The 12,350-nt window shown below is 45.5% G+C and overlaps 1 protein-coding gene across 2 annotated transcripts in view; it reads right to left on the bottom strand.

Annotated features, from left to right (window-relative positions):
• Me3 (malic enzyme 3) overlaps positions 1–12,350 on the bottom strand; it is a 154,517-nt gene that overhangs the window by 26,246 nt on the left and 115,921 nt on the right. For both annotated transcript variants that reach the window (XM_057756483.1, XM_057756484.1), the window contains one exon: positions 9,927–10,030. In XM_057756483.1, coding sequence (XP_057612466.1) covers positions 9,927–10,030 — 104 coding nt within the window. The remainder of the gene's footprint in view (positions 1–9,926; positions 10,031–12,350) is intronic.

The raw sequence follows: 12,350 nt of genomic DNA, 5'->3' as shown, positions 1-12,350 counted from the left end.
GGCAGAGGCAGGTGATCTCTGTGAGTTCAAGACCAGCCTGATCTACAAGAGCTAGTTCCAGGACAGGCTTCAAAGCTACAGAGAAACCCTATCTTGAAAAACCAAAACTAAAACAAACCAAACCAACCAGCCAACCAAACAAACAAATCTCAGCACTGAGAGAAACATTAATCAATGGGTCCTCCTGAAACTGAGACGCTTCTGTAAAGCAAAGGACACAGTCAACAAGACAAAACAGCAGCCTACGGAATGGAAAAGATCTTCATCAATCCCACATCAGACAGAGGGCTGATCTCCAAAATATACAAAGAACTCAAGAAATTGGTCATCAAAAGAACAAATAATCCAGTAAAAACATGGGGTACAGACCTAAAAAGAAAACTCTCAAAAAATGAATCTAAAATGACTGAAAGACACTTAAGGAAATGCTCATCATCCTTAGCCATCAGAGAAATGCAAATCAAAACAACTCTTAGATTCCATCTTACACCTGTAAGAATGGCCAAGGTCAAAAATACTGATGACAGTTTATACTGGAGAAGAAGTGGGGTAAAGGGAACACTCCTGCATTGCTGGTGGGAGTGCAAACTGGTATAGCCACTTTGGATATCAGGATGGCGATTTCTCAGAAAATTGGGAAACAGCCTACCTCAGGATCCAGCAATACCACTTTTGGGTATATATCCAAAGGATGCTCAATCATACCACAAGGACATGTGCTCAACTATGTTCACAGCAGCATTATTTGTCATAGCCAGTACCTGGAAACAATCTAAATGCCCCTCTAATCAAGAAAGGATAAGAAAAACGAGGTACATTTACACAATGGAGTACTATACAGCGGGGGAGGCAGGGGATAATGACATCTTGAAATTTGTGGGCAAGTAGACGGATCTAGAAAACATCATACTGAGTGAGGTAACCAGACCCAGAAAGACAAATAACGTATGTACTCACTCATAAGTGGCTTTTAGACAGAAAGCAAAGAAAATCCAGCCTACAATTCATAACCCCATAGAACCTAGACAACAAAAAGGACCCTAAGAAAGGCATACATGGATCTAATCTACATGGGAAGTAAAAAAAAAAAAAGACAAGATCTTGGGCTGGAGAGATGGCTCAGTGGTTAAGAGCATTGCCTGCTCTTCCAAAGGTCCAGAGTTCAATTCCCAGCAACCATGTGGTGGCTCACAACCATCTGTAATGATGTATGGTGCCCTCTTCTGGCCTGTAGGCATACAAGCAGACAGAATACTGTATACATAACAAGTAAATATTTTTTTTTAAAAGACAAGATCTCCTGAGTAAATTAGGAACATGAGGACCACCAGAGAGGATAGAAGGGGAGAGGAAGGGAGTGGAGTAGAGAAAAATATATAGCTGAATAAAAGCGACTTTAAAAAATTCAAATGCTAATTTAGAAGTGGGCACAGGTTACTTCATGCTTGAGGCTGGATTTGACATCTGGGCATTTCCCTCATACATTTCTTTAAAATGTGGTGGGGGAGGCAGGAGACGGGGGTCCTACATAGTTCCTAGTAGGAGTTACACATGGCAAGGAAATTTGGACAGTCAGTCTTAGGGTCCTTTCTGTACTTACACGGGCAGACCAACATGTGGCCATCATTCAGGAGCAAACTCAAAAGGACGACCAAGTCTCCTTCAGTCTGGGCCCTGCTTAGAGCCCCTTACTCTGGGCTCCCCCACACCCCCCTCCCGCCGCCAGCCTTCCTACTGCCTTGGCAGAGAAACCCTGACCTGAGAGGCTCCTGCTTATCTGTCCCCGTCAGCCCCTCTGAACTCTTCACCCTGCGGCCCTGGCAGCCGCAGAGAAACATCTGACACTCCTCCTACAGAAAAATCCTGCCTTGGAGAGGCTCTGCCACGACAAATTGGGGACTCCTAGACTTCTCCACTCTGGGGTGCATCTGGGAAGCGTTCTTTGAATAGGACCAGGGTTCTCTTAGAGGTACAGGATGATGGGCAGATGTCTGATTTCTCCCCCAGGCTGTAAATGGTGACCCTTGTCTGTTGAGACCTAAGAAAGGCCAGCAGAGTTGGGCGTGGTTGGGGCCAAGCCTTCCTGGGTAGGACCGCCTGAGGCTCTTCCCCTCATAGGCTGGCCAGAGAGCAGAACATTCCAGAGGCTACAAACCATCTCTGTTTTAGAGATCGGGGCCTGTCAGTCTTTAAAACACCTAGTCTGGCCCCTTTCAGGCCTGAATAAACACTAGGAAGCTGGAAGGAACAGGTGAGCTTGCTTAGCCTGCATCTGAATCCAATGACGAAAAGGCACCACTCGTATTCCCAAGAGACTCTGCTCTGCTTTCCCCATGAAAACCACATGCAGGTCTCCCTTGGCCTAGTGCCTAGTGAAACTATCAGTCATCACCCCATGGAAAATTATTTCTTTTTTTTCCTTCCAGAAACTAGAACTGGCAGAATCATGAAACTCTAGGTCTTTAAAACATTTTACACATTCCATTACACTGAATGCCCTTGAAATGCTCTCAGATAAATTTCCCTAGTAAAATAAGTTTGGATAGCTCTTGATATTACATGTACCAGATGCGGTGTGTATTAAAGACTTTGAAAAGTTATGTATAAAGGAAAACGTTTAACCCAGCAGTTTGTAAACTTATTTGACCACAGGCCGATGATAACACATTTTAAGACGTTTGGCTTCAAAGTGCCTGTGGTGGGGCAGCCACCAGGGAATGAAGGACTGAAGGATGGACTTGTTTTGGAGATGGGAAGTGTCCACAGGAGTTAAATGAGCTGGGTTGGAGGGGAGGTAAAAGATAAGAGACGAGGGACGAAACGAAGAAGGATGGATTGGGGGATATCCTGAGAGGCTGGGAGGAGGCAGGAGCTAGCCCAGCTGAAGTGTGAAGATGTGGTCAGATACCGTGGAGCAGACATTAGCCGTCTCATCCCAGTTCACCCACTGGCATTGAAGCAGGAGATTAGATCGCAGGCCCACCGAGTCTAAAGAAACAGAAGGCAAAGCGGAATGAGCACAGTGAACATCTTTAAGCACAAGAAGGACCATCCAGTGGCTGGGAGTTGAGCTGTCTTCTGTGCATAGCTAATGGGCAGAAGAAAGAGAGACCCAGATTCTAGTGTTTCGTAAGGTAGGGTTTCAAATACGGGACTGACTGTGGTTGCTGGTCACCGGAGGTGATTTTGTGGTTTTCATTTGGTGAGGAACTAGGGGACGGGATTCCAGCCTGGAGTGAGAGGGAGGACCGCAGAGAACTTCTACTTCCCATATCCCAGACTGGGGAAGCTCCTCTTGTGCCACCTGGAAGCCAGACCAGCAGGCTCCTTACATGACATTCTGACCTCATTGGGGGAAATCCCAACAACTATCAAGACGGTCTCAGGAAGCAACAATTTCCAGCAAACACGTCAGGATAATGTGGCCACTCCTTCGTCGTTATGAGGGGGCGAGTTCAGGCCAGACAGAAAACACTTCATGAACAGTTGGATTTCCTCCGGAGTTTCCCTGTTTGTCTGGGTTCCTAGGCAATCACACAAGGCATCTCGATCTAGGAAGAGGGTGGGGGCTAACTGCCGACCTTTCAACCTCTCAAAGGTCAGAGGTCACTCCTGAGCTTTTTTTACCCTTCTAAGTTACAGCAACTCATTCCACAAAGTCCTGTTCGTAAATCTCCCATCCGTTTCTCTCACCCACCTGGAACTCCACAGATAACAGATCCCATTTTCTTATAGACTGAGTGTTCCAGTTGTTATGAGGCCATGGGTATCCTCCACAAAGTCTCTCTCATTATTTGTATATCTCTGTTCAGGGCTGCTACAATCCATGATACAATCATTCACTGATCTTCCCCAGAGTCAGAACCTCTCAGAGAGAACTAGCTAGGCTCCATGAAGACTTATGACCTCTGGTGATAAAACAGAGAACCAGACCATATTTGGAGACTGTCAGCACACAGTGTGTGGGGACCATCTTGAAAGGCTACAGTAAGATCTTAGAGCCAAACAATGCTCTTTCTACGGTCTTTTAAAATGCAAACTCAATCCTTAGCTTTCACTGTGGTCTGGATGTCAGAAGCTAAGGGTTTCCCTGGCTTATATTGCTTTAAAAACTACCACAGGAGCCTGAGTACATGTGCTTCGTCCCCTTGGGGTTGAGTTGAGCTGGCTGAGGTTTGAGGTTTGTTGAGAGCTCTGGTGAGTGACGGGTCAATTGGACAACTGTTGTCAAGAAGGAGAAACTGGAGAGGAAGGGATGACTCACCTGAGTAAAGTAAGAGGATGCTTCATTCACCATTTGAAGAAGGACGCTTAAAAGAAATCCCACACTAGCTCAGAATTGAGAACAATAGAGGGTTATTTATTTAGGGATAGACTCACAAATCAGAATCCTCTGCTAGAACGGGGAACAGCAACCAAATCCTGCAGCCGGTAAAGAGTCCCTATGCACACTTTACATCGGCATAAATAGTATAAGAGGCCACGCCCAAGTGGGCGCGTAACTTAACGGCTACCGGCTGTAGGAATTCCTACAGCAACCATTGGAAGCTAGAGACTGTCTAGAATGGTAACTGATGTCTAGTCCCTCTACAGTGCCCTCTGGAGAGGACAGGTAGGCACTAACTTTGCCCTTGACAAGACAGAGAAACCAGGAGTAAGCTAAGTAGAATAGCTTTAATAATATGATTTTCCTCTCTTTTGCTTTTTTGGTTTACTAAGAAAGTGTCTGGAGAATGTTAGCTATCATTTCCTTCACGTGATGTCACAACAATAGGAAATATCCCATTAGAAAGTGAATTCTGCAGTTAGACCACCCTTGTTCATAATTCAGTTCTGTGGTTAAGTGGGGGTGTGGCCACGAGCAGTTTCCTTGATTTCCTGGGTTTCAGGTCTCTCATCTGATAATCCATGCTGCAGTCAGCATTGTTTTGGATGTGTGAGCTACATCAGTAGATGGAAAAGATATGACAATCCCTTACTGTGACTTATATTTTAGTGATATAAGAGAGTCACACACCTAGTTATTAGAATCTGGTAGAATTTATAAGAATATTGCCCATGGATTAAGGGCCTAGTCACCAGACACTGCTAGGAGGTGACCATTAGGAGATGGGGACTGTCTTAGGGTTCTATTGCTGTGAAGAGACACCGTGACCATGGCAGCTCTTACAAAGGGAAACATTTAATTAGGGTGGCTTACATTTTCAAAGGTTTAGTCTATTATCATCATGGTTTGACATGGTAGCATGCAGGCTACAAGAGTCCTACATCTTGAAAGGCAGGCAACAGGAAGTGGTCTGTGATACTGGGAGTAGTTTGAGGTTTGGAGACCTAAAAGTCTGTCCCTGCAGGGACATACTTCCTCCAACAAGGTCACACCACCTAATAGTGTCACTCCCTTTGGGGGCCACTTTCTGTCAAACCACCACATTCCTCTCTCTGGCCCCCCAAGGCGTATAACTATATCATAATGCAAAAATGCATTCAGTACAACTTTAAAAGTCCCAGAAGTCTATAATAGTCTCAGATTTGAGTAGTCTCAAACTTAGAGTCCTACATCTTGATAGTCAGGCATTGGGAAGAAGTCTGTGACACTTGGAGTAACTTGAGCATAGGAGACTTCAAAGCCGCAAAGCCGACCCCCACAGTGACACACTTCCTCTAAAAAGGCTACACACCCACCCTAACAAGGCTAAACCTCCTACAGCCCCATTCTCTTTGGGGCTATTTTCTTTCAAACCACCACTTAGGTCCTTAGAAAATGGGGCACTTTCCCTTCAAGGGAATTATGAGACATGGCTCATCTCTTCTTTCTGGTCATGGGACAGATGGTATGCTCTACAACAAACTCTCTGGTATAATAGTGTCTCCATCAGAGGCCCATAGCAGTAGATCTTCCTGATGTTGAACTGGAACCTCCAAAACTATTAACTAATAGTTATTATCTTTATAATTTCATCAGAGTGATGAAGAGCTGACTAATAGGGCTGTTGACAATGTTAAATAACTTAAAGCAAGTGAATTACTTATTGGCCTTAGGCATCTAGATTATACCAGTATCCACTGTACCAAGAGAATAAATAGATACTTTTTCTTAATTAGATTTTTTAAATTGAGAAATGAGCTCTGGGTGAGAGTTGCTATTTAGCTCACTGTGGTAGTTTGAATGTAACTGGCCCCTGTAAGCTCATAGGGAGTGGCACTATTAGGAAGTCTTGTCCTCACAGATACCAAATGTATTGTGTGTAGCATTTCATATGTGCTACAGACCTTGTCACCTGCTCAGGGAAGACAATGCCACCACAACACTCTTCCCTGTTGAACACAGAATCCTGAACAGTCGAGGTTAGAACAAGAAATGAGACCTTCTACTTAACCTTCCTCACAGTATCTACCAGCAATATTCCAGCTGAATCCTAAAGTTCATAGGACACTCCAGCACAGTTCAGGAAGTGGTGGAGAGTCACACTCTCTTTTCTTCCTTCCTTCTGCCTCAGGGGCTGCAAGCAGTCCCTCAACTTTAACATTTATGGGCTGGGAGCTCACAACTTGTTATATTTCCACCAGAGGACCCACTCTTCCTGAACTACTGACTTACATCGACACTGAGCCAAAGAAAGCACGGCAGGTCAGGTTATCCAAACACCAGCAGACACAGATGAAATGTTCTGAATGCAGTAGTTTGAAGAATAGGATCAGGATGTTTTGCTACAGGGTCTCGTTATGTAGCCCAGGCTGGTCTTAAATTCACAATCCTCTTGCCTCATCTTCGTGTATGCTGGGTTTACAGACGTGTGTTTCCATGCTCTTCTGAGAGCAGAAGTCTTTATATATTTGCAGATTACTTACCAGTCTGGCTTAGTAGCTGGAAGATAGCACATGCTAGGTAAAGATGCCTTTCCATACCACACAGTACATTTCTGTGGAGATATACGTAGCTATGCCATTATTTCCTCTGCTTTTCTCCCATTTCCAGAGCATTCTCTGTTAGTAACTTAAGTAAGAAATATATATAAACAAAAACTGTGGAGGAGAACTTGTCCCACCAGGACATGGTACCCAGATACGATGCTTCAGGTCCCACCACGCAGGAGAGGAGAGAAGCAAAGACAGAAAGACAAGGGCTTGGAAGGTCAATCTGCCTCTGGTTTGACAACCACACTCAGCTTTCTAGTGTGATTCACAGATCTATCTATCTATCTATCTATCTATCTATCTATCTATCTATCTATCTATCTATCTATCTATCTATCTATTTGAGACAGGGTTTCATGTAACCCGTGCTGGCCTAGAATTTGTTACTGAGGAGAACCTTGAGCTTTGTCCACCTCCTAAAAGTTGGGGTTACATCTGTGTGCTGCCATGCCCAGTGTACGTGGCTCTAGGGATTGAACCCAGGACTACTGAGCGTGCTAGGCAAAGCACTTGACTGAGCTACATCCCAGTCCCTGTGGTTCACAGACTTAACCGTGTGTTCCTCTTCTTTGGCGTGTCTTCTTCAGGAACCACCTTTAGGATAGGAATTGAGTCAGAGTGAAATCTTGTCAATACTTCTCTTTTTTACCACCTAGAATCTACAGATGCAACAGTTAGCAGGGAAGGCAGAAAGAGGAAGCTTTTTATTGGCAGGATGTTTGGACAGCAATGAGGACGTTGAAGGCAGGAGTCACAATTTCCCAAGGTTCTTTCTTAAAATATAGTGTGTTTGGCTTCAGGGCTTCTGACTCAGCCTCAGGCCAGGCATTCCATCGTGGGGCTAGAACATTCCCAAGGGTACCTGGGGAGACCAGCTCATTTTCCACCTACAGTATCGACAGAAACACCTGTTCTATCTTGTTAGAAAGTCAAAACAAGGAGCTGTCAACCCACCCGTCACCTCTCCTGCAGAAGGACACATTCCTGTAGGCGGACACACACCCCTCCCTAACGGTTTCCCCTGGACTGCCTGTTTGTCTGTGGAGCTGTGGATAGATTTTGATGATTATTTGAAAAGCCTCTTACATATTAATTTATTATCCCACGGATAGCAAGACTTCTCTTTGGGGAGCCATGGACTGACTACTAACTCATAAGCAGGAAATGAGTGCCGGAAACAGGAGGCAAAAAAATCGACTCTCTAATGCAATGCCATTCCCTTTTCTCAGGCTACAAAGCCTTATAAGAAAGAGCCCGTGGGTGGAGTTGGCACACTGGGTTCACCTCACAGTCCTGCCTGGTACTTCGTGGGTACCTTGTGAGCCAAGGACTTCTTCCATTAAAGTGAGCCAGATAGTACCTATCCTGCCAGCTCCATGGCATTCTTAAGAGGCCAGACCAGAGTAATGGAGTGGGAAGAAGACACATTCAGGAGGCTGTGCTGCTTGAATCCATTCATACTCTCACTACCTAAATGCCAAACAACGTATCCTGGCACTCCTTCCATGACAGAGAGCACATAATCAGAATTCCGTGTACCACGGTGCTTACTTTGGGCCCCAAATGGCCTTTGTTGGCCCTGCACCCTTCAGCTCTCCTTTGGACATATGGAAAGAAGTCCAGTTCTCTTCTGGAAGAATAGCTTGCAGATGCCCAGAAGGCATCCTACTCCTTGATCCGAGTGGCCTCCGAGCCTTCTCGCTGTCAAACCAAGCGTTTCTTTGCCTCCACTGTCAAGGCTATTGTTCTTTAGAGGTACGTTTGGTCTGGACTTGGAGGTGGCACTGAGACAGTCTGAAAGGGGAAGGACGAAGTGGGGTGCACCCCCTTTGTTCCAGATGCTGTCCTTCTTTGGTGACCACATCCCAGCACAGCATTTCCCCTGTGGTCTCGACTGTCAACGTGTAACCTTCAGAGCATCGCTCCCCTTCATCCAGTTTATCCTGCCTGGTACCCGGGGCGCTGGTTCTCAGTTCTCACCAGGACTTGCGGTCTGCCAGTCCTGCAGCTTTCCTCATCCCTCCACCACCTCCCGCTTCTCCAGGTCCTCATTTCCCTTCTTCCTCAGCCTAGACCTTTGGCACACCATTGTGGCAATCCCCCCGAGTACACACTCAGCTCCCTTCTTGCCTGGAAAAAGACCAAGCCTGATTCATCTATCTCTTCTCCTACTTTCCTCTTCCTCGACTCTTTTCCCACGATGCAGTGTGTGTTTCAAAGCCTGAACTTCTTCAGGTATGCATTTGATCCCTGGCTCTCTAGCTTACGCAAATTTCTGCTCCCACCCTGTACCCCATTATTGATTTTCTCTTTTCCACAGCACCCTTCCCATGCCAAAGAACCACAATATGACTTTAGCTCTTTTCTAGGGAGAATGAAGTATGTCCATAGGTCCCCTGCATCGCCGAAGCTCTGGCTTGCCCAGCCTGTGGAGGGCATCACTAGAACCTGGTAGCATGCCAGTGGGTGTGGGTGGCCATGGTGGCTGAGAAAATAAGCAGGGGAGGAGGGTGGAGCTGCCAGCATTATGCTCTCCAGAGTAGATGAGAGCTCCCACAAATCTAGAAGGCTTGAATTTGGGGAGTCTGCTGTACTGGTCTATTAACCTTCTCCTAACCTGACCTAACCATGTGCGCACGTGCGTGCAAGCGTGAAAATGAATATGGTGAGCTGCTTTCCAAAGCCATTTTATTAGATGGCTAACGTCTTTTCACCAGAAGAGCAGAGTCTGTATTCATACAAACTATCCCAAGCGGTTCAGACCCAGAGGGTTTCCCTCCCGGAACAACAGAATCTAGCTACCTCCCAGTGCCTTCTTGCAGGTTATCCTGGAGACAGGCCCACCCCATTATGGCTTCCAGACTTTCAGGTGCATGTGTCAGGCTGAAATTTTCAGACCACCCACCCCAAAGGATAGAGCCACAGCCTCGTCTGTAAATTCCATTCTTCCAAAGCTAGGCTTGACTTTGGCCACGGCACGTCTTAAGAGCTCTCTCCCAAGGCCCACTTACTTATCCGTCACGGCCTGCATGAACTCATCCAGTAGGTCATCGTATGCCTTCCCACCAACACGCCGGTGTTTCAGGCCAATGTACAGAGGGTCTCTGAGAAGCTCCTGGAACAGAGAGCATCCACTTACTGAACCGCTCCACTATTCCTGCTTTATCCTTGTTTTCTGTACAGTGAGTGTCCAGGTATAGTGGGAAGGACAGGAGGTAGGAGGAGAGAAGAAGGAAGGAATCTGCCTCTGTTTCTCTGCTTGGGTTTCCCTACCTCCACCAAGGAGAAATCTCTGGAATGGTCTGGAGGCTACAACCTGGCTCAGGGTGGGTTTCCATGCAAACCCCACTTTAGGAATGAGCAATGCCTCCATCAGACACAGTCTTTCAAGCCCTGGCTATAGGTTCTGGGTTTATTTCAGGGTTTCTCAATAGTGTGTCTACTGACACCTTGGCTTGAGTAATTCTTTAATCTGAAAGCTGACCTGCATGTTATAAAATATTTAGCAGCATCTCCAACCTATGCCCACCAGAATCCAGCAACACACGCAGTTGTGACCATAAAAATGTCTTTCCATATTGCTAAAGGTATTCTTAAAGGCAGAATGTTCCTGGTTGAAAACCTCTGAGGTTGACTTTAGGTAGCATCTGGATTGGGGAGTGGGGTCTCCTCCTCTCGCCCTCAACATAACTTATAAAACATTAATTCATTCAGTAAAATTTTACCTGCTATGTACCTCACACTCTGCTAGGTCTTGGGGATACTGAGGTATAATGATGCAACTAGATATTCATTTAAGAATGATGCACACCTCATCCCTTAGCCTTGGCAGGTAACTCTCCATTGCCTCTTGCAACACAGATTTCTGTCACAGTAGCCCATGTGTACAGGGTCTTCCTTTTGTGTACACATGGCCTGACCAGCTTCTCCTGTTTGTCTTCCTATTTCATCCATGCCTCTATGGATCGGTAGACTAATTCATGCATAACACATTTATTTGTTAATTAATTTAACAATCATAGAAGCTTCATCATATATTTCAATAATCATAGAAGCTTCATTATATACGAGGAGAAGACACTTGAAAAAAGTATAATGTCTTTTAATAGGCAAATCTAGACAAATTTCAAGCTATATGATATGAAAGAAAGCCAACCCCCCAAGATTACATACCACGTGATCCCATCTATATACCACTCTTGAACTAATAAAGCTATAGAGATCGAGAATGATCATCAGATATTAGGAAGAGGAAGGGGAACGTGGGTATGGTTATAAAGGGATAGCATGAGATACCCCTATGATAAAACTGTTACATAGCTTGACTGCCTTAGTGGTACAGAAATCTACATAAGTCACAGGACTGAAAGCAAATAAACACATACACACACATGAATGTATACAAAAACTAGTGAACAGGATAGGGACTGAACCTATTCATTCCCAAGCTCTTGCATGTACAACGTACCCTGGTACCTAAGTATTAATTTGATGACTAAATCTTTTCTCTGTTAGATGGTTACTAAGTTCCCTTCGGAACTAAATAAATAGTGATGAGAATTATAGGTGAAATAAATTTACCCAAAGAAGGCAAACTGGAACTTCTCCCTCTGCTGTGGGAATTGGGCTGAGTACACCCTCTGGGTTGTTTGCCTAGCTCTGCCTTGCTAAGGTTTTCCTTGGAGACAAAATGTCATGGAAAACAAATAGTTTTTCCTCCTCTTCCCTGGACATATCACGGAATGTTGTATTTAACCTTCTGGTTAAAAAAATATTTACCTTGAGTAGCAACAGGCAAGCTAAGAGGTCATGAAGAACATTGGTGTGTCCAGGTCATGGCATGGGGTCCACTCCATGGCCATAACACCCTCCCCCAAATCTGTGTATTCAGGAGGTTATGGCATGGGGTCAACTTCGTGGACATAGCACCCTCCCCTCAAATTGTAATTATTTCTATTGCTAATTTCATGGAAATTTAAGTTAAGCCCAGGAGAAGGCCGCAAGGATTCTGGTGTAGCATCCTCACACGTGCACGCGGAGAGTGGGCTCTCTGGTAGTACTGCAACGTGAAGTTGAGTATTCTAGTCTCAGAGACAACAAACTTGCAGAACAGAAGAAACTGCCGACCCAGCACAGAAACTGACTCCGTTCTTTCTCACCAAGTCTTCGAAGTCTGGGTCTGCAGCCAGTTTCCCCGAGTCTGCCCACAGATGCCAGCATCATCATCAGTCACACAGAGAGCTTCTGTCCACAGATGCCAGCATCCTCATCATCCACATAGTGGGTTCCAGAGGGCCACATGGCATCGCCCCAGGAGGTGAACACAGGTTCATGAGTTCAGGAAATATTAGACTCTCGGGGCTCAGGAGGGCAGCCTGAGCACTGCGGGCTGTTCCAAAGAACCTCACTGTAGAGGACCATGTGTGCAGGATTTG

The sequence above is a fragment of the Chionomys nivalis genome, chromosome 23, assembly GCF_950005125.1.
Source record: "Chionomys nivalis chromosome 23, mChiNiv1.1, whole genome shotgun sequence".
Taxonomy (NCBI): Eukaryota; Metazoa; Chordata; class Mammalia; order Rodentia; family Cricetidae; genus Chionomys; species Chionomys nivalis.
This window is presented reverse-complemented; position numbering and strand designations above follow the sequence as displayed.